This window comes from Podarcis raffonei, chromosome 3 (assembly GCF_027172205.1).
Source record: "Podarcis raffonei isolate rPodRaf1 chromosome 3, rPodRaf1.pri, whole genome shotgun sequence".
NCBI classification, from domain to species: Eukaryota; Metazoa; Chordata; class Lepidosauria; order Squamata; family Lacertidae; genus Podarcis; species Podarcis raffonei.
The window spans coordinates 33,165,112-33,187,754 of NC_070604.1; the positions used below are offsets into that span (position 1 = coordinate 33,165,112).

The 22,643-nt window shown below is 45.3% G+C and overlaps 1 protein-coding gene and 1 long non-coding RNA gene across 2 annotated transcripts; one reads left to right on the forward strand and one right to left on the reverse strand.

The window, feature by feature from the left end:
• Window positions 1-552: 552 nt before the first annotated feature.
• Window positions 553-8,371, reverse strand: LOC128410189 (uncharacterized). Its single transcript, XR_008329412.1, has 2 exons — window positions 8,284-8,371; window positions 553-1,404 (listed from the first exon to the last, which is right to left on the reverse strand). It is a non-coding gene; the product is annotated as an uncharacterized LOC128410189 (long non-coding RNA).
• On the forward strand, window positions 7,285-9,551 carry LRATD1 (LRAT domain containing 1). Its single transcript, XM_053381025.1, has 2 exons — window positions 7,285-7,541; window positions 8,217-9,551. Exon 2 carries the CDS (start codon window positions 8,254-8,256, stop codon window positions 9,133-9,135), a length of 882 nt encoding a protein of 293 aa, XP_053237000.1. The 5' UTR covers window positions 7,285-7,541; window positions 8,217-8,253; the 3' UTR covers window positions 9,136-9,551.
• Window positions 9,552-22,643: the final 13,092 nt, after the last annotated feature.

The following is a 22,643-nucleotide window of genomic DNA, read 5'->3' on the forward strand; positions in this document are numbered from 1 at the left end:
TTCTGTTGCTGGTAATGTTTTGCAAGTCTATATTCTTGTGATGTGGCCTGATTATCATAGTTTTAAACCTTCTTACCAATATATTATTGTTGTTCTTTTATTTTAAAAAAAGCAGGCTTCTTAGAGTGATAGAAATTCATTAAACTGCTCCTGTTTATGCCCTTCGGCCTCTCCAGTTCCATGCCAATAAGAATGTGAAGTTTATCTGTATTTTGAGTGAAAACAGAGGTCAAAGATTAAACAAAATCCATTCAACCAGATTTTACACTGGGATTTTTTTTCTTCAAAGCAAAAATAATTTTAATAATGTCAGCGTTCTAATAATTTGTGATGAATCAGCAGGTGGTATATGCATGCATGGGTTTGTGGGGAAGTCTTGGGGAAACCCTGAAATGATTTTTGTCCTCTTCTGCTAAAAAGTGTGATTATTTGAAAATAGTTAACAGTTATCACATTGCAAAAATATGACATCTTCCCCCTGTTATTGGTATTCCTTGCCCACTCCATATGTCTTCTTGAAATAATACTGAGAACCAGGGCACTACCATTACATAATTCTATCCAATTTTCTTCTTTATTTTCAATATAGCAAAGGCATTGCAAGGTGACTCTCCCCTGAAGGTTTCAGCTGGCAAACCGTTCTTCTGAATACGCCCTGATTTGGGAAGATCTGGAAACTCATTGGAAGTAAAAGTCTCAGATTTGGGGCAGTAAAGAAATACTACCATACTAAATGAGACACTATTTTAAAGAAAGCCCACCATACAAAAGGTCAGAGTAGGGAATCTTGGAGTTCCCTAATGAAAGACCAGCTTACTCTTGAGATATATCTGCTGGTGGCCTGTTCTATAGGAATCTGTGCACGAGAAGGGCTTAAGAGCCAGTGTGGTGTAGTGGTTAAGAGTGGCAGACTCGTAATCTGGTGAACCGGGTTCGCGTCTCCGCTCCTCTGCATGCAGCTGCTGGGTGACCTTGGGCTAGTCACACTTCTCTGAAGTCTCTCAGCCCCACTCACCTCACAGAGTGTTTGTTGTGGGGGAGGAAGGGAAAGGAGAATGTTAGCCACTTTGAGACTCCTTTGGGTAGTGATAAAGCGGGATATCAAATCCAAACTCTTCTTCTCTTCTTAAGTCAATAGGATGCCATGTTTGTTAGTTATTAACACAGGGCTATGCTACTGCAGTCCAGTGGGAAGAGGGCTGAAACACTGGCCTGGATCTGGAGTTGGTGTGAGTTCCTGCAACTTCTGGAGGTGGGGGGGGGAAGGTTCTGATATGTTTCTGAGCAATCAAAATTATGTGGGAGACACGGTGGATAACAGAGAGCTGAAATGAAGTTGCACCCCTTTCTCCTTACATCTATTGTCTTCCTTTTGACGTGGCTTTCTTCACAGTATCCTCTCTCCTGGGAGAAATGAAGAAAAATGAATATATTTCAGTTTGTTTTTGCTTGTAGCTGTTTAGTAAAATGTGCTATGTGATCTCCATTTCAATTATCAATCAACGTGGGAAGTATAACCTGCACATGTGAGATGTGGGTGTAGAAAGTAAAGAAGGCAGGAGTGCTAATGCGTCTTGGGAACAGAATTGGATTAATGATCGGCAGGACTGGTGGCCACAGAAAACGAGAGACAAGCAACATCTCAATTCAGCTTTTGCCACAGATGTCATGGCAAGATCCTGCAATAACATTTTAAGGTAATAAGAAGATTAATTTATAATTCGGGAATACATTCCAGTGCAAATCATTTCACTGTCTGCTCTTCCTCCATGCAACATCTTAAATCATGGAGAAAACAATTATGGAAAAATTTGCAGAAGACCTCACGTCTGAATGAAGCACAGGAGGCATCTAAACTAGGGTTACCAGACATCCCCGGTTCCTGGGGGCAGTCCCCGGATTTACAAATCTGTCCCCAGACAAATTCCATCCCTGGAATGTCCCCAGATTGGCAAATCTGTCCCCGGGAAATGTGGCAGCAGCAGCAGCCTCAGCAGCCTGGAGCCAGCCTGGTAGCGCAGTTGGCTCTGACTGGCTTCAGGAGCTGCTCACTGCCACTGCCAAAGGGGAACCAGGGGTGTCTGACGGTACAGATCTCCTGCCCCCTCTCCCCTTTGTTTTGACAGATCAGGGGAGGCTCGGGAGTCATGGGCGGGCACTGCCCAGGAGGGGCGCAAGGTGTGTGGTTTCTCTGCCAGGCAAGGTGCAAAGCCCTTCTTTTGCACCCTGTGAAACATAAATGCACAGAGGTTTTTTTTAAAAAAAACTGGGCAACAGCCACCCACCCATGACTCTCAAGGCTCCACCGATCAGTCAAAATGAGGAAGGGGGCAGGAGATCAGGGGAGGCTTGGGAGTCACGGGTGGGCAGCTGTTGCCCAGTTTTTTAAAAACTGTGCATTTATGTTTCACAGGGTGTGAAAGAAGGGCTTTGCACCTTTATACAATATGCATGTGTGCTTGGTCCCAGGGTCTTTTGCCTCACCATCCCCACTACTGACTCCCTGTTGCTACTCAGCTTAAAAAAAAAAAAGTGCCCCCAGATTCATTGAAAAAAATCTGGTAACCATAATCTAAGCAGAAGGTGAGCAGCCGTTTTTCAAGGATGCTGTAGTTGTTTCCTGCGCTGCAGATCCTGCATTGAGCAGCGGATGGACACAATGAACTCCAACTCTTAGATTCTATTCAACGTGCAGCATCTCACCAGTAAGACTCCTGCATCTGGAAATGTGCTAAACCTTCAAAGCACGCCACTATTTATTTATTTATCTATTTGTGAATTAAACTCGTGCTCCCCACCCCGTACTTCCAATTCGCCACGAAGATAAGACAAGCCTGTGGATCAAACCAGTAACCTATCTAGTCCAGCATCCCTGTTCTCACAGCAGCCAGCCGGATGCCCAAGGACCCCACAAGCAGGACATGAGTATGACAGCACTCTGTCCACCTGCAATTCCCAGAAAGTAGTATTGAGAGGCAGTCAGACAGTGGTGGTAGAACACGATTTCTTGTTTCTGTAAAGGATGTGCTTAGCTTTGACACTGGCATCTTTAAATCCAGATCCAAAGAATGTACTTACTTTCACCTTGCAATGGTAGCCTTGGAGAGCAAGGGGTACCCATTTGACGATTCAGTGTGGTCCAAGGCATAGTGGGGCACTTGCAGACATAACCAGCACCTTAGAAACCCTGCCACAGAAGCCATTATTATTATTATTATTATTATTATTATTATTATTATTATTATTATTATTATTAGCACACCCTCCCGGCTGGGTTTTCCCAGCCACTATGGGCGGCTTCCAGGAAAATATAAAAACAATAAAACACCAAGCATTAAAAACTTTCTGAAACAGGGCTGCCTTCAGATGTCTTCTAAACGTTTAGTTCTTTATCTCCTTGAAATCTGAAGGGAGGGTGTTCCACGCCCGAGAAGGCCCTCTGCCTGGTTCCCTGGAACTTCGCTTCTCACAGTGAGGAACTAGCAGAAAACCCTCAGAGGAGGACCTCGGTGTCCAGACTGAATGATGGGGGTTGTGAGACTCCTTCAGGTATACTGGGCTAAGACCTTTTAAGGCTTTAAAGGTCAGCACCAACACTTTGAATTCTGCTTGGAAACATACCGGTAGCCAGTGAAGATCCTTTAGGACTGGTGTTATATGGTCTGGGAGGCCACTCTCGGTCACCAGTCTAGCTGCAACGTTCTGGATTAGTTGTAGTTTCTGGGTAACCTTCAAAGGTAGCCCCACGTAGAGTACATTGCAGTAATCCAAGCGAGTGATAACCAGAACATGCACCACTCTGGCGAGACAGTCTGCGGGCAGGTAGATTTAACTGACCCGGGAGACCAGGGTTCAAATCCTGGCTCACCCATGAAGTTCTCTTGGACCAGTGACTGTCTCCCAACCTAACTGACCTCACAGGAAGGTGGCATTCAGCTAAGTTTTACACAACATAGACAGTGGAAATTAATGAACATGACAAGGTTAGATGCATTCATTCCAATGGGTGAGTAAAATTCAGCTGAATGCCATGCAGGGATTTGGGGGAGACTAAAATAGTGAGTGGCAGAGAACATAGATGGTGCCTTGAGTCTCTTAGGGGAAAGGTGGGAAATAATTGTAATAAATAAATAAATAAAACATATAAGACCAACTGCAAGTAGGTGTGTTTGTGGATACTGAATCCTAAGGGGAAAGCAAACAACCAATCCTCAGGTGTACATTAAATCTTATTTCACTTTTCCATTTATAAGGCCTGAGATTCTTTTATAGCCCCTTAGGATTTGACTAATCTTTTCCCTCCCTCAAAACCACCCCCCAAACTATTACAGTGGTACCTCGGGTTACATACGCTTCAGGTTACAGACTCTGCTAACCCAGAAATAATACCTCGGGTTAAGAACTTTGCTTCAGGATGAGAACAGAAATCGTGCTCCGGCAGCACGGCAGCAGCAGGAGGCCCCATTAGCTAAGGTGGTGCTTCAGGTTAAGAACAGTTTCAGGTTAAGAACGGACCTCCGGAATGAATTAAGTACTTAACCCGAGGTACCACTGTACAGCTATAAAGCCTGAGTCTACCTGACAGCAGTTCACTTTGTATATTAAGAGTGGCTGTGAAGACAAACCTATCACTACAACAGTGACTAAGGCTGGGAAAGACCCTGGCAATGTGACCCTATGCACGTCTGCTCTAAAACAAGCCCTCTTCAGCGCAATAGGATTTACTCTAGGGTAAATGTGTATAGGATTGCAGTCTTGAAGGGCACACCTATTTGCCTACTCAAAAGTAGCCCCATTAGCATTCAAAGGATTGTATGCAACTATAGTTAGTCAAGACCATTAATTTCAATTAATTTCAACCTGAGTTAGTAATGTCCATTCATTCTTAGAGTTGAAAGGGAGCGTGAGGGTCATCTAGTCCAACCCCCTGCAATGCTGGACTCTTTTGCCCAATGTGGGGCTCGAACCCACAAGCCTGAGATTAAGAGTCTCATGCGGTACTGGCTGAGCTATCCCAGCAATAGGTTTACTCCGAGTATAACCAACATTGGCTACAACCCAATAGAGCTTTCTCCCAAAGAAATGGGCACAGGATAGCCACTAACTTGAAACAATCTTCCATTGAAGTGAATGGAGAACTTGGGCACATGCTGGATCTCTCTTTATTCCAATTCCATGCTTAGGGTTAGGTATTAGCTGGGTAGTGGCAGGCTGGGCAAGTCACCACATGGGCCTGTTTTATATACTCCTCCTCACTCATTTGTGATCTAAACAGAACAAGCAGATAGCAGGCAGAATGTGTCCTTCTACTGTCGTCAGATGTTCTTTCTAGGGTTACAAGAGCGCTGCTTTTAATTAGCAGCTCGTGGGTGCCGCATCTTGGGAAGGCGGCTGCAGTTGGGAAGCCAAGTAAACAGTCGCTCAGTGGGATGGGAGGAGAACGGGGGCCGCATGGGAGCCAAAATCTAAGGGCTAAGCAGCCCATTTGTACGCACCTTGAACCTCTCTAACACTGAAACGCAGCCTGTTTATCTGGCAGCTCAGGGTGCCAGGGAAGAACCGACAGCACTTGTGTTCCGGAGTTAATTAAAACAGTAATCTAAACGAAGCAAGTGCCTGATGAGATGCCAGCAGTACATACAAAGGCATTCCATCCACTGAAAGCCACGAGAGAGAGAACAATTGACACATGGAATTAATTGCAAAATGAGGCCCCACACATGCCGAGGTCCTCAAAGGATTTGCTCCCATAGGGAAGCTTAATCTGTTTCAAAGGGAGGGAGAGGGTGATCCAAAGAAAGAGGTGTGAAGATCGCGGCCACAGGCAGTCCACCGACATGGGAATCACCTCACCAAGATTCCTTTCACCTCTTCAAGGCTATTTCATAAAGCACATGGTGTAATGCACAGATCCCTTACAGGCCCAGCAGATGGGCACATGTTGATACCATTTTTTGTTGTTGTTGTGCAATCAATGTACCTGGTGCAATATGCTCCCTGCCCCAAGAAGCTTACAACAGAAATACAGTGGCGAGCAAGCAGAGACAAACAAACAGGGAAGTGACGATTAAGGACAGCGGAGGCTGGATGTGAGCAGATGCAACTTTGGTTCAGGTGAGGACTGAAAGTTCAGGCCAAAGGATCAGCAGAAGTGACAAGGCTTCCTATAGAGGCAGATGGCTGGTGCCTCCAGCTCAGTTTACTCTGACTGGCAGTGACTCTGTAGGTTTCAGATAGGAGTATTCCCCATCTCTGGAGATTCCATGGAGGGAACCTGGAGCTTTCAGCAAACAAAGCATGGGTGTCCCCACTAAGCTATGGCTTCCCAAGAAGACTCTCTGCAGAAGCAAATGGGGAAGCCAGCATGTGCTAGGGTTCAGTGCCACTGTTCCCTTCCTCAGAGATATTCCCCCACAGTAACTGAGCAAATATATGTCAACCCTGCCACATTCAATGGGGCAAAACTGTGATCCCCAGTCTCCATTGTTTATCCTCAGAAAACTGTGGATACAACACAATTACCACAAGTAAAGTGCAATGGGTACACCAACAGAATTCTGCAATGGCATGAGATGTACCAGGGTTATAACCCTTATCGTCCGGTTCTCACATTCTTATGATGAACTGGCACCAGGATGCTGTCTCTGCAGCAATTGGGGTTTACAACCCCCTAACCTCTGACACACTTTCTAGGAAGCCCCCAACAGCTTTTCTCATGGGGGCAATAAACGTCCTACTTCCTCCCAAAGATGCATTCATTTAAATTTAATGTACACATTTTGGCAAACGCACATAGAGAATTAGCTTTCCCTTTGCTGATTTAATAGCTGGTTGCGGGTTTGAATTTTTGTGTCAGGTGTTTCACAGAAAAAGATCCTCCATTCCCCAAATCTAAGCATCGATGATAAAGAGGCAGGAAAATCACAACGGCTGATAACCAAGCGTCTGCAAGTCGTGACATTGCGCAGATCCATTATTTAGGAGGATACCGCGTAGGGACGAGGGGGGCGGGGCGGAGCGGAGACTGGGGCTTCCCTTCTCAGCACAAGCGGCTCGCTACACGCCGCTGCCACCACTAGGCCCGCCAGCCCCTCACCTCCCTAGCCGGGCGCGCAAAAATCCAGGCGGGCAGCTGGGGGCTTCGCTGCTGCTGCTGCTGCAGAAGGCGAGCAGACGGCGGGCGTCTGGCATCCCACCCTTGCCGCGCGGATGATTGACACTCCGGAGGATGGCTCGACTTTTCCACGCGCGGAGCCTAGCAGCCAATGAGCACGGCCAAGGGCGGGCCTTGCTATCCGGAGCAGCTGCTACTTTAGACTCGCCGGTGCTGCCGAAGGGAGACCAGAGGCGAGAAGGACCGGGCAGGGGAAAGGGCGCAGGAGGGAGAGCGGGCGCGCATGCCAGTCGGGACCCTTGGACGGCGGGTGCCCAGGAGGAGGAAGACCTGGCGCGACTCCTCGTCGTCCGCAGCGGCAGCCCCCATGGCGACCAGAGGACTTTAAAGGAGTTCGGGGGCTTTGGCAGGATCTGGGCGATTCCGGGTACGCAGAGGGCGAGCACCGCAGACGGATTTCTTTTTTCTTTATTTTTTCCTCCCCAGCATCCGCCCCGTCGGGGCTAAGCTGCTTGGAAGGTCGCGGCCGAGGCATCGCTTGGGGTCAAGGGGGAAAAGGGCAGCGCCACTGCCTCTCCCGCTCCGGAGCGGCACATTGTTGCAACTGGAAGCGAGGAGGCTGCCAAGCTCCCTCGGAGGAGTGAAGCGAGAGGCGGGGAAAGGAGCGCCGGAGACAAAGGGGAAGCAACTCTCCGAGCCCTGCACTCCGCGCCTGGCTGTTCCTTCTGCGATCGCTGTCCCGAGCAGCGCTGCCTTTGCGCACCGCCGCGGGGATCCGTAGGATCGAGCGCGCGGCTGGAGGCTGCGGGGTAGCCCAGGCAGCGGGGTAGCTGCTGCGAGCCACCTCGGGGGGCCCGGGAGCGGCTCGTGCGCGCTGCGAGAGGCCTGCAGCGGCTGAAACAGGCAGGCAGGCGGGTGGGTGTGTTAGGGAAAAAAGAAGCGAGAGAAAGGGAGCGGCGTCTCTCCTCGACGAAGCAGAGGCGACCTCGCCTGATCCCTTTCGGCGTGCGCGCCTGTCGTTTTGCTGCGCGGGTTGCTTGCGCGGACTCTTCTTTCTCACTCCTCTCTTCCCCTCTCTCTCTTTCCCTCCCCTCTCGCTCAGATCCGGCGATTCTTGCTCTCGCCTCGCCCTGTCATTGATGGGAAATCAACTGGATCGCATCACGCACCTGAATTACAGCGAGCTGCCGACCGGGGACCCCTCTGGCATCGAGAAGGACGAGCTGCGCGTCGGGGTGGCTTACTTCTTCTCGGATGAGGAAGAGGACCTGGACGAGCGAGGAGGGCAGCCGGACAAGTACAGCGTGAAAGGCTCCAGCAGCCCCGTCCAAGAGACCCCCACCCACCACCATCACCACCACCACCACCCTCCGCAGCTGGTGCTGAGCGAGACCCAGTTCTCCGCCTTCCGCGGCCAGGAATGCATCTTCTCCAAGGTGAGCGGAGACCCCCAGGCTGGGGATTTGAGCGTCTACCCGGTGGCGGCCCTGCCTGCCTTGTGCAAGCCGGGCGACCTGCTGGAGCTGCTGTACCTGGGGCCGTCCGACCACCCTCCTCCTCCGCCACACTGGGCAGTCTATGTGGGCAGCGGGCAGATCATCCACTTGCACCAGGGCCAGATTCGCCAGGACAGCTTGTACGAGGCGGCCGCTGGCAACGTGGGCCGGGTGGTGAGTAGCTGGTACCGCTACCGCCCCCTGGTGGCGGAGCTGGTGGTGCAGAACGCCTGCGGCCACCTGGGCTTAAAGAGCCACGAGATCTGCTGGACGAACTCGGAGAGCTTCGCCGCCTGGTGCCGCTTCGGCAAACGGGAGTTCAAAGCCGGCGGCGAGCTCCAGCCGCCCTCGGGCTCCCAGCCCCGGGAGCAGCAGTACTATCTCAAGATCCACCTGGCCGACAACCAGGTGCACACGTTGCGCTTCCAGAGCCTCGAGGACCTAATCAGGGAGAAGCGCAGGATCGACGCCAGCGGCAAACTGAGAGTGATCAAAGAGCTGGCCATCGTGGATGGCAAAGAGTGAAAAGGGGGCGCCTGGGTGGGTGGGGGTCACAGCAGGGAGAGGCCAGCTGTGGTCCGGCCGGCGTGCCCCACCCGGACTCGTCCCCCCGCCACGTGGGTGGCCGCCCTCTTTCTCTCTCGCTCTCCCCCGCCCCACTTTCCCTTTCCGTTCTGTTCCATCGAGGGGAAAAACCATGGCAACATTCCAAGCGAAACCAGCGCCGCTCCTCCGGCTCTCATTGGCCAGTGCTCGGTTCGCCTCCGACTAACACGATCACACTAGTGATATCTATCGAAGACGAGGATGCGGGCGGCGGAAAAGCGGGCGGGGGGTGGGAGGGAGGAGCCATGCAGTTAGCAAAAGTATGCGGACAAAGTCACTCCTGGCTATCGATGTTGATCATAGCTCCCAGCGTGCTTAATAAAATTTCAAATTGATTTTTCTCCCCCTTTTTTAAAAAAAAGCGTTCATGACTTTAATCCATGAGAAGGGTGGCTGAGATTTTATATATATATACTTATTTTATTATTGATAAGCAAATGCTGGAGTCCTTGGTTATCTTAGCTGATTTCCTAGGGTTTGATGGTTGACTCAAGGTGTTTGTGTTTTTTTCCTCCAAGGTGATTTAACAGCGGTTCTGGGCATGGTGCGTTTACTCAGGAGTAAGCCCCCACTGAGCTCACTGGGATTTGCTCTGAAGTGTGCATAGTCTCATTGAACACAGTGGGACTTACTTCTGAGTAAGCATATGCAAATATGCACTGTATGGCTGTCATCCTATGCTCAAATCATCTGTGACTAAGCCTGTGTTCGAACTCAGTGGGACTTGCTATTTAACCTTTGTTCTCTTTAACACCATCAACCACCCTATAGTTACTGGTGTTTTGTTTTTAAAGGGGGGGGGGTGTAATTCTACCTTTCCTTTCCTGCTTTTAGTGGATGCTCATGGGTGAAGTAGAGATTCTAATTTGTGTTAATGACTGTGAGAGTACAGAGCCAAGTGGTGGTATTTACTCCAGTTTAATTAGTAAGATCTTCAAGGGTGTCATTCTGTGTCAGATTATTGGACCAAGCAGGGAAGGAAAAAGGGTTGAGTTTTATGCTGAACGAACGCTGTAGTTCTTCCTTGGTGGCCAGCCATACAACCAGTGCTACAATTACAGGGAAGGAAGAGGAGCAGAGAGAAACTAGCTCAATGCCTTTACCTTTTTAGGTTCCACCCCATTCCACTTACTGGTTTGAAGAGGCTGTGGGAGGATGCTTTAATGAAGAATGAGGCTATTGTTTCTTTATTGCCCACAAGGAACTCAAAGTGTGAGTGATCCTCTCCCTCCTCCATTAACCTCCACAACAACTCTGAGATTGGTTAGGCTGAGAGACAGTGACTGGCCCAAGGTCATCTGGTGAGTGGGGACTTGAACCCTGTTCTCCCAGATCCTAGCCCAGTGCTCTGACCAGTGCACCACACTGGCTCTCAATGGTCTACCTTCAGGGATGGAGACAAGGTGCCTCAGAATATCAGATGCTGGTAACTGTAAGTTGAGAGTGCGCTACTGTGGTCATATCCTGCATGCTGACTTCCCATATGCTTCTGACTGGCCATTGTAAGAACAGATTTCTGGGTTAGATGAGCTTTTGGCTCAATCCAGTGGGGCCATTTTTATGTTCTGAAACTACAGGTGGCCTTCAGGGAGTCTAAAGGGTTTTTATATTGAGGCCCTTGCATGCCTTCTCCCTCTCCAACAGGGATAGCCAATGTCATGCTTTCCAGATGTGGTTAGGTTAGAACTCTTAGCAAGCTGGACCACTGGTCATGGCTGATGGGAGCCCAGCAACTATGGGATGGAAAGGGCCTGCAGGTAATCTAGTTTTAACCATCACCCACAATTTCAATAGAATCAAGGTTTACAGTGCAATCCTAGACATGTCTACTAGAAGGAAGCCCCAACGGGACTGTGCATAGGATTTGAGCCTTGGATTGGTACCCTAAAAGAGAGAGCCCATAATCAAGTGAGAAATGAAATAAAGTGGCATAGATTTGGGCAAAGGAACAAAGTTTCCACAGATGTTTAGAGTACACACTGTAGGGTGTTTGTGTGTGACTTTTTGAAACAATGATGCACCCAGAGCCTTAAACTGCAACTGGTTTTGTGATGACAGGATTCTGCATAAATGTTGATGCCTCCCTCTCATTGAAAGTGAGGGTGTTAAAATTCTTTTGGCAAGCCTATGTGCCCTTTCCTGTGACTAAGCCCCTTTGACCACAGTGGGGCCACTGAATCAGCATGCATAGGACTGCAATGCACAGTTGCAGTCCCTCTGCACAGTTGGTTAGTTACCTGTGCGAATAATCCTGCAGATCTGCTTCTGCAGTGTTCCCTGTACACTAATGCTGCCCTCTGCAATACTTAGCACTGACCTTTTTCTATTGAGTGTCAGGAGTTGGGCGCTGGTTACTTGCCTGCTTTTCTGGAGGCTAGATCCATTCTTGAAAGAAAAATATATACTGTAGTACTTGATGCACATTGCTCCAAGTGGGAGAACTTCCACGATTTCTGCTGGTTAGTCCTCTGCCTTCTATGCTTAAGGGGTTTGTGGACCTCCTGCATGTTACCCAGCCGTTGTACAACTACAGTACTAGCACTGTGTGTTGCTATATTCTTCTCTGCCTGCACAAGAATACTCTACAGGGAGGCAGAGGGAGGTGAGTACATTTCAGACAATAGCTGTTCATTATTTATAGTTCCACGTTGACAAAGCTGTAAATAGATTGGGGCTGAGTTTGCTCAAAAGTCAAACCCAGTGTATACAAACCTGATTTGGTTACATTTATAAGGCTGGGAAATGTATCCCAACACTAGAGGGAAAGCTTATTCATTTGTTTCCCTGTCAAATCCTTATTACGGTTTGTTTAGCATTACACTCTGGTGCGGACAAGGAAGCCGGGAACGTAAAGATAATAAAATATTCTGCAATCCAGTGTCCCATACATTCCAATTGTATTCAGTACCAACCTGCATATTTTGTAGGGATAAAATCTATTGTGGATGATAGTATTTTATTTTATTTTTGAAGATAATAGTAATGCACACACACACACACTCTCTCAAACAAAGCAGAGAAGAGAACATTGAAATTCCTGAATCCATTCACTCCTTCTTTTATGCAATACTGCTTGGGTTTTTTTGATACTGACAAGCATCCTAGGAAGTCTTATTTCAACACTGTATCATTGGTTGCCCAATGGCTAGCTTCCTGGACTGTTGTTATAGAAGTGGGTGTGCTGGGGAGGGGGGAGGTCAGCACTGAGCATCTGTGGAGAGAGGTTACAATTACTCTAATGCCGTCTGCGTAAGTGGTTTTCATATAGTCTGATGAAGTTGTTAAAAGAAAACTAAGAGTGGGAGTTTTTTAAAAGCTTTTGACCTCCGCACATCCCACGGAGTTAAATGGGGCAGAGCTGTTGATTCATACACGTGTGTGGCTTCATAACAGCAACACACAATTGACTTGCATGGGCGAATGAGCCATTGCAGATACGAAAATGTGTCGCTGTTTGAAAAACACAAATGTTTTTCAGTTTTGAGTACCGGTTACTTAGCCGACATGCAAACTACATTTGGCAACGGAGTACATGAAAGGACTGTCACAGCACTGTGTTTGAGGTGATGCTAATATCTTATTTTTGGCAATAGATCTGTATTTTATTTTGGCATTCTTTCTGCGATGGCTCCTCACACATGCAATTGTCACGGGATTCAGCCACCTTCTGCCTGAGTGTGCACATGTGAACCAGGCCTTGCTCCCTCATGAGTGTGCAAAAACTTGAAGATGGGAAAACTCTATCTCCTACCCGCATTAATGTGTGACCGTCATCGACTGAGGTTGAGCCAGCTATGTCCTGGGATAACTGTTGTGTGCTTAAATAGCTTCAAAAGCTGAAGTATTCTGAGAAGTATTTCTGCATGTTACAGAGGATAGACAGATATCTGTTGGAATGCTGTGCTTCTTGCTGTCCTGAATCAAGCAGGATATTAGTCTAGATGGATGGCAAGCTTCACCATCAAACTCTGACAGCCACTGGGGGACAGCAATGATCTTATGATAAAGATCAGCAGAAGCCTTCCCATTCCATATCATTTTAGGAAGATAGGAAGGTGTCTCTTTTACTGAGCAGGATCCCTACTGGGACAGCCACAGCTCCCCAGGTTTTCAGATGGGTATTGCCCTGCTGTACCAGCTGGAGATTGCCATCTGCATGCACAGCAGATGTTCTGAGCTACATCCCTCAGGGTGCCTTGAAACAGAAAGCATGCATGCTGTGAGTTATTGAACTGTTGCAGCTTTGTTGCGGTCTAGTACCTTCCTCCCTCTGAGTAGAAATATCTGTATGGTTGCATGAGGTTGCTGCAGTACCACACACCGGTATATTGAGATGCCTGTCGTTTTTTCAATAGAGAGTAGTGGGTTTGCTGTATATTAGGCTGTTCTCCAGCTAGGTTCGTAGGGTTTCAGCTTTCAGCACTAGGAATCTTCTGATGGAGCTTCTAAGTAATTGCTGGAAAGAACGTTTGTGTAAATGTGGCGAGGATCAGAAGTGTGTATTGTGCATTTCATGCATGCTGTCTTACGTGGTGATGTGGATCACAGCCTGCTAGCAATTTTGAACAAGTGGGACCTGCATCAATGAGCTATGCCAAACTCCTCCCCCCTTTTAATTTTAATTAAAGTTTTCAAATGTGCATTTCCAGCATCGAATATCCACCATTGTAATAATACATTCACCGACTTACTTTCTTTACTCTCCCATGGTTCTTTCAATTTCCCCATAATCTCTGCTTATTCTGATAAAACCATTTAGTTTAGTTTCCTCCCTTAGTGGAACGTCTGTTGCTTGCACAATGGGACTTTGCGCCTCTCTTCCTCCTGCGCATTCCCTGTAATGTCTCCAGATCTGTTCCAGATGGTTGGGGGAACCATTGGAATAAATTTATCAAGCTTATGGAAGGAGAAAAAGGGGGTATGTCCCACTACAAAAGACGAAGTCTTTCTGCTTGTGCAAGAAGTTACTTGACTCTATGTTGGATGCCACCTGTGATATATTGCGGAAGGCTTCTGTTCAGGGTTCCCTTCCTTCCATTATGTTCCCTCTTCTACACAGTTTTATCTCATTGTGTACACAAGTCAATCAGCATTCCATGCCCACGGAGCATGGCTCAGTCCCCATTTTGCAGTTTTTTTGGGGGGGTTCCACCTCTGAAGACTTTTCTATTAAAGAATGTTTGTGTTTCTGCAAACCCAAGTCTGCTCATACCCCTCCTCCTCATGTGTGAATGGTACCATTTTGGCTACATAAACAATGGGACAAGGATAATTGAGATTGCTATATACAAGTGGAACCCTACAAAAAATATTGATATGGTGGAAAGTTCCAGACTTTTTACCTCCCTCCTCAACAGCATTCCATGTCCACTGAGCATGCTCAGTTGTCACTGGCATTTTTTGTATGGGGCTAGCCCTTAGTTTTTATTTTTTGAGAGGGGCGGTATGGACACATTGGTCCATCCCAGCTGCATTATAATATTGGATTTCTGTCTTGCTTTCTACAGGTGGCTCTCACTTCCATACCTGAGGACATTTTAAAAACTAGCTCAGTGCTAGGAAGTAACCCATCCAGACAATTAAGTGGTTCTAATGTTATATATCTGTGTTTTTTCTTCCATCTTTCTTTCGCAGTCACTCCATTCCACAACCACTCACCTTTATCAATCAACCAGCATTTCATGCCCATTTAGTCTTCATTGGGCTTATCCCATAAATATTTTTGTACCTCTACAAAAACATGGGGTTGCCCCATGTCTGCTGCCTGCCACCTCCTTCCTCTGTGTGGCTGGCAACATTGGTTTCAGCATGCTAAGTCTTGAATTGGAAATAGAAGGAATGTTGGGTGCCCATTGCATATTGTACTGTTTAAATGCAGAGAATAGAATACTTTTGTAGGATGGCATGCATGACTTTCTTTGTGGTCATTTTGGGGTTATAGAACATAATCATTGCTTACATAGAGCCGTGCATTCATGAGAGTTCCCCTGAAAGTCACTCACCTCATGGCGAAAAATACAATGGGAAATGTGCCACAGGTATGCCAAGCATCCCTTTGGCTCCTGTCTTTGTCATGGAACGGATTTGCAGGATGATTCCCACAACTGACTTATTTGGTCCTGTGGCATATGGCTAGAATGAGATTATGACTTAAAGCACAGGTCTTCCCTCAAGGAATCCTGGGAGTTGGTAAGGGAGCTCGGAACTGTAGTTTGGCGAGTTTCCATGATCCTTGGGGGGAAGTCATAGGTTTTAAATGTATGGTGTGGAAGCAGCATGCAGTTCTATCCCCACTTACTTAGGAGTTTGGGCTATTGTACCCAACATTGCTTACTTTTTGAAAACAAGTGAGAGGGGAAGGCTTTTCCACAATTTTGCTTGTCCCATCACTTTCCCCTGGATAAAGCTGAATAGGAAACTGCTCTTTACTGCTGAATCGGAGAAAACAGCAGAAAGGTTTTCTGTGGATTGATGCTTGCTCTAATTCTGTGCTAAAGAAGGCTTTTCAGAGGGAAGCAATGGGGCAAATGGAAAACTGCTCAGCCCTGTACTTTCTAGGAATGGGACTATGCAAGTGTGGATGAGCCCTGACTTTGGGTCAAACTAGACATTACTTTGTGTGTGATTATCACCCACATCTGGGTGGTTGTTTCTAAAATTATAATACTAGGTGTGGGGAGGGGGGGGGGATGACAATTTTCACCAGAACCACAGGGTGCAGGAAGTGGAGGCATGCCGTATTTTTTGCAACATAACACTCACTTTTTTCCTCCTAGAAAGTAAGGGGAAATGTCTGTGCGTGTTATGGAGGGAATGCCTATGGGTGGCATGCCTACGGATTTTCCTCCTCTAAAAAGTACGTGCGTGCTATGGTCGGGTGCCTGTTATAGAGCGAAAAATACGGTAACTCTTCTCTTCCAAGCTGCAGCCCTGACAAATAATTGCCACCCATGTTGTAATTAGCCGTGGGGAGAAAGTGAAGGGATCCCTATGGTAAATCGTAGCACCTGGGGCAAACTTTGTCAAGACCATGGCAGGGGAGGGAAGAGTTAATCCTCTCCTTCATGTGTGTTGCAGCCTCAGTTAAAAATGCCTCCCATATATTGAAGAACATGAGAAGAGCCCAGCTGGATGAGGCAAAACATCCATTTAATCTAGCATGCTATACCCATAGTGGCCAACCAGATGTGAGTGCAACAGTATTCTCTCTCTTAAAATCCCCTGCATGTGGTATTCAGAGGCATATGACATCCGATGCAGGAGATAAATGCAGTCATCATGGCTAGTGACCTTTATCTTCCAGGAATTCGTCTGGTCCTCTTTTAAAGCCATCCAAATCGATGGCCATCTCTACGACTTGTAGGAGCAAACACCATAGTTGAACTACGTATCCACCATGGTTCGAACTATGCACCGTGTTTTGTTTCTCCTGAACCTGTGCACAATTAGCGTTATAGCTCATTTGTTGGAGAATCCATTTTGCTCATGCTCAACTTTCAACATATAACAAATAAGCAAACAGACTTGCCTGAGCCATCAGCCTGACTCTGTTTCACATCCAGACAAGTTGATCTGGCTTAACTTTTACTCCATTGGCCCTAATTCAATACAAATCGGGATATCCTGGTTTGTGTTAAGTTAGATTTCCAAATGCTTAGAAGTTAAGCACATGTTTGAATGCTGAGAGCATTTATGACCAAATCCCTGTACTCCAGCTAAGAAAGTTATTGCAAGATGGCAGCAATGCAGCTGTTGCATTGAAATGGGACTATATCTCCTCATTTAGCCTTGGCCTGCACAATTTGTGACTCGCTTAGCCAGACAAAGCCCTCTGGCTGTGCATGGTGACAACGCACCAGGAGCTGAATAAAAAGCAAGAAAGCTGTCGGGCATCTGGGAGGCTACAATATATTCATTCACCTTGGTGTATTACAATTTTTGCAGGCTGGATTTTAACCTCATGAAATGTGGTGGGTGATATTCAATGGGAAGCATACTCAGAGTTAATTGAAATCAGTGTGGCTATAGAAGTTAAGTCTATTGGTTTCAGTGGGTCTACTCTGAGTACGATTCAGATATTGCTCAATATAATAATTATAATAATTAATAATAATAAATATGTTGCCCATCTGACTGGGTTGACCCAGTCACTATATCAATAATGAGGTCCTCCAGATGTTGTTAAACTACAACTGCACATCGTTGACACTTGCCCATACTGACTAGGGATGAGTTGGAGTCCAGCCCTATCTGGAGGGCCACAGATTCCCCACTTTTGCCATATATCCCAACATTTTGTCCACAGCTTTGTTGGTGTGTGTGTGTCACCAATAAATGGCACAAAGATGTTGGTGATACAAATTGCAATCTCTGTAAAAAAGAAGCAGCAACAGCAAAAAGCCTCTTATTGATATAATGGATTGCAACCATTCATTCCATGGGGGTGGAAGGAAAGTGCTTAATTAATTGGGAGTAATGTTGCATGGGACACAGGTGGTGCTGTGAGTTAAACCACAGAGCCTAGGACTTGCCGATCAGAAGGTCAGCGGTTCGAATCCCCGCGATGGGGTGAGCTCCTGTTGTTCGGTCCCTGCTCCTGCCAACCTAGCAGTTTGAAAGCATGTCAAAGTGCAAGTAGATAAATAGGTACCGCTCTGGCGGGAAGGTAAACGGCGTTTCCATGCGCTGCTCTGGTTCGCCAGAAGCGGCTTAGTCATGCTGGGCACATGACCCAGAAGCTGTATGCCGGCTCCCTCGGCCAATAAAGCGAGATGAGTGCCGCAACCCCAGAGTCGGCCACGACTGGACCTAATGGTCAGGGGTCCCTTTACCTTTATCTCCCTGCACACCAAACATCTAAGCCTTTAGCTTAGAAATAATGTGCCAGCCATAGTGTATGGGGAGAGGGGAGGGTGTTGGGTGTTGGTTTTTCCAAATGATTGTTTGATTATTCAGGCCCTCTACATGTATTCTTGGCCACTTAGAAAACAAGGAACTGGATTATTCAGGAGAGCAAGAAATTGGATTGCTGACTCAGCCAGGCAAAGTTAAGCATTGTGAATTGAGCATTAAGATAAGCATTGAGTCTCTGTCAGGGGAAAAGGCATGGTATAAATAAATAAAAATAATTCCATTTATCGTAACAGCCCTAAATTTTCCCACTGAAATGAAACTTTGTTTAACTTTGGCTGGATCATGCCTTAGGTTGGTTAGTTGTTTGAATTATATTTTGTTGAATTTTATTTCTTTTAAGAAAGCAACACTAAGAGAATGATCTAAGTTTGTGACCTTTGATATGCAAGGTTTTAAAATTAATTTCTAGATATGGCCGCTCCTTGGATTTGAATTTCCCATTTTTAAGTAAAGTTTCAGTGCCACTGGAGATCTTTACAAGGCTTTCTTATTAATGGGATTAAAAATAAAAAAGTCACATCAGTAAAATTTTAAGATTGCTTGTTTTAAAATATTTCATGTTCAAACCTTATCTGGAGGGTGACCATAAACTTAAGCTATTCAGGGAATTGTTTACTGAACCAGATCTTTTTTAAAAAATAAAAATCTCTGCCTTTATTATCTGTCAAATACAGTCAGTGGATATAAGTCTATAGTGATGCAGAAAGAAACTTCAGTCTGTCACTTCATAGGAATCAATAAGATTATTGCAACCTTGGAAGGCAATAACTGGTGAAGGCTTCTTTCTTTCCTGCTACAAAGATCTTTTTTTGAGGGTGTGTGTGTTCTTTTTAGCAGATGCTACTTGAAACCAAATTGCGCTGCTACTGGAACAATCCAGTTGCACACCTAGAAATTAATCCCTTAACTAGATCCCTCATAATTATACCTTTATGTTTCCCTTTGGGTGACTGAAAATTTGTGGCTCACAAGACAAACTCTTGTGGATTCTGCTGCCTCCTGGACTGTTGGTTTTTAGAGCCTAACAAGCAAAAAGCCCTTCCACAGGTCGCAAAATCAGCGCAAAGCTGATTTTGCTAATTAAGGAGCTGCTCTGAGCTGACTCTTGACTATGGTGATCCAGTCTTATTCAAAGATCTGTTAAGCTAACGGGGTTGTGTAGCTTAATAGGGTAAGTGGCCCTCTTAAGCATCTCATTTTCTCTCTGTCTGCACTGCCTCAAGATCAAATGAGTTAGCCCTGTGTTTTATTTATTTAACTGTGTTTATATGCTGCTGAATAATAATGATAAATCTTCAAGTTAAAAACAAATAAAATCACACGTTCAAGAAGGCTAGCCTAAACACATTTTTTCTTAGCAGGCATCAGAAACTCTTTAAAAAAAAACACACAACCCAATTTTATTAAAGGTTTTCAACCTAATATACCATAAAATTCAAACTAAACTAAAAAGGAAAATAATAAACAGTATATTAAACAGAGCAAAAGAAAGTTCAATGCATTAATAATAACCTTCATATGATTCTAATAAAACACAAACTTATAAATATATCTATGTAGCCCTTGGTCACTATTTTACCTTCACAAATTCAGAGAGTTGAATTCTCCCACTCCCCACCTAAGAGAGTTTTGCCTTCCTCAGTCTCCCACCCTGAGAAAAAACCTACCTCTCATATAGGCTCCATCCTCTTCTCTCTGTGAGCTCCCTGTATCTTTATTTTTAACAAATATAATTTTTTACATGAGAAACTCTTAGCCTTCAGGAATCTTATCTTTTTAAAAATTCAGCCTTTGGGGAAAAAATGTGAAATGGGTAATGGATAACTTTTGGCAAAATGCTGAAAGAAAGAAAGAAAGAAAGAAAGAAAATCTTTCTTCAGCATACCTGAAGGAGCGTCTCCACACCCATCGTTCAACCCATTGTTCAGTCCAGTGCCAAGGGCCTTCTGGCGGTTCCCTCCCTGTGAGAAGTGAGGTTACAGGGAACCAGGCAGAGGGCTTGTGGAACTCCCTCCCTGTGGAACGCCCTCCCATCAGATGTCAAGGAGATAAATAACTAGACAACCTTTAGAAGACATCTGAAGGCAGCCCTATATTGGGAAATTTTTTTATGTTTGCTGTTTTATCGTGTTTTTAATATTCTGTTGGGAGCTGCCCAGAGTGTCTGGGGAAACCCAGCCAGATGGGCGGGGTATAAATAATAAATTATTATTATTATTATATTTGTTGTTTTTTTAAAAAAATATTTATTAAGATTTTACAAAAAACAAAAGTTTACAGAATATAAAGAAAGCATATAAAAAGAAATAAATAAGGAAAAACATACAAAAATACATAAAAAGGAAAAATAAAAAATAAGAATAAGAATACAAAATGCAAAAAGCAAATAGATAAGAAAAAATTAAAAACAAATCCATTTTTTGATATCTTTAAACTCATTTGCTTGTTTCCTTGACCTCCTCACACCTCCCCTTTTTGTATTCCCATTTACATAATCAAATCAGCAAATCCTTACCCTCTTTCATTTATCTTAACTCTATATCTTAACATATTATAACTATATATTTTCATCCATTATCAATCCATTTTTGCATATTCTTATTAACTTTGTTGCTAATGCCACTTATTTTCAATCCAGCATCATTTTAACATTCATTAATTTTACAATGTTTCTGCAGATAGTCTTTAAATTTCTTCCAATCTTCTTCCACCAACTCTTCTCCCAGGTCTCGGATTCTGCCAGTCATTTCCGCCAATTCCATATAGTCCATCACCTTCATCTGCCACTCTTCCAGGGTGGGTAAATCTTGTGTCTCCCAATACTTTGCAATAAGTATTCTTGCTGCTGTTGTTGCATACATGAAGAAAGTTCCATCCTTCTTTGGCACCAATTGGCCGACTATGCCCAGGAGGAAGGCCTCTGGTTTCTTCAGAAAGGTATATTTAAATACCTTTTTCATTTCATTATAGATCATCTCCCAGAAAGCCTTAATCTTTGGGCACGTCCACCAAAGGTGAAAGAATGTACCTTCATTTTCTTTACATTTCCAACATTTATTATCGGGCAGATGATATATTTTTGCAAGCTTGACTGGTGTCATGTACCACCTGTATATCATTTTCATAATATTCTCTCTTAAGGCATTACATGCCGTAAATTTCATACCGGTGGTCCACAACTGTTCCCAGTCAGCAAACATAATGTTATGTCCAACATCTTGTGCCCATTTAATCATAGCATTAATTTCTCAAAACTCTGCAATTTCAATTTGTCTCCTTCTTGTTCCAAAATTTCCCAATATTTCTGAGCCTTTGCTTCCATTGGTGACAACCACCTTGGGGTTTTATTTTCAAGTAAGTCTTTATATCTTATCCAGACATTAAACAATGCTTTCCTGACAATATGGTTTTTAAATGCTTTATGTGCTTTAACCTTGTCGTACCACAAATATGCATGCCACCCAAAAACGTTATTAAAACCTTCTAAGTCCAAAATGTCTGTGTTCTCAAGAAGCAGCCAATCTTTCAACCAGCAGAATGCTGCTGATTCATAGTAAAGTTTAAGGTCTGTAAAGTTTAAGACCTTAAACTATTATTATTATATTTGAAAACTAAAATGGGTGTGAGGGCAGATATGAAATAGTTTCAGTGTTCAGTCGGTAGAAAATCCTGGTATTTAACTTGCCGGGGGAGAAAATCAGAAGAATGTGTAAAATACCGGTAGGACATGTAAATACAAGAGCATCTGTTTAGTAACTGGGTAAAATCACTCAGTTCACATATGGTGTCATCTATTATGGTGCTACTCAAAGTGGTGGTCCATGGACTGGTGCTATTCTGTGGGCCATCAGCTGCTGGTCCCCAATGATTGTTCCACAGCTCAGGTTGGATGAGATGCTTCAAGGTCCAAATATACTTCTGGCCCCTGGCACATTTGGGTGGGGAGCTGCTGGTCCACTACTGTGGTCTACCAGGAGGAGAAATTGCTCTCCTAGGTGAGCCACAATCCCTGAACTCCCAACTTTTAATCTTCTTGTTAACAAAAGCAAGTTTCTAGTCCCTTTGGAGCTCATTATTCTGCCCATTTATTTTACAGGTACTTAGCATGCTCCCACATTTCGGTGTTTTTGCAAACGAATAAAGTCCTAGCAAAGTGAGGAAAGCAGATACAGCTAGGAAGACCAAGCGAAGGTGGAGGTCCATGTTCCCACCACATGTTTATCATTCACTGCTTGCAACACACGCTAAGAAGCCATCACAAAACCATACCCAAGGCAGAGTTTTCACACAACCTGAAACACATTCCTTTCCAACGGGGGTCATTCACACATTCAAAATGCAAGTCATGTGTCTTCAAGTGGTGCCCATGTATGTGTGGATTGGTGCCAGGGTTTTGAAGTGGCATGCAGACAAACCTCCCCAATTCCTGTAAATTGTGGTGTCCCAAACTTGGGTCCTCAACTGTTTTGGGACTACAGTTCCCATCATCCCTGACCACTGGTCCTGCTAATTAG

Bases quoted from the DNA above. Each gene is read 5' to 3' on its own strand.
- LRATD1 (XM_053381025.1), top strand. From the start codon at position 8,254: ATGGGAAATCAACTGGATCGCATCACGCACCTGAATTACAGCGAGCTG.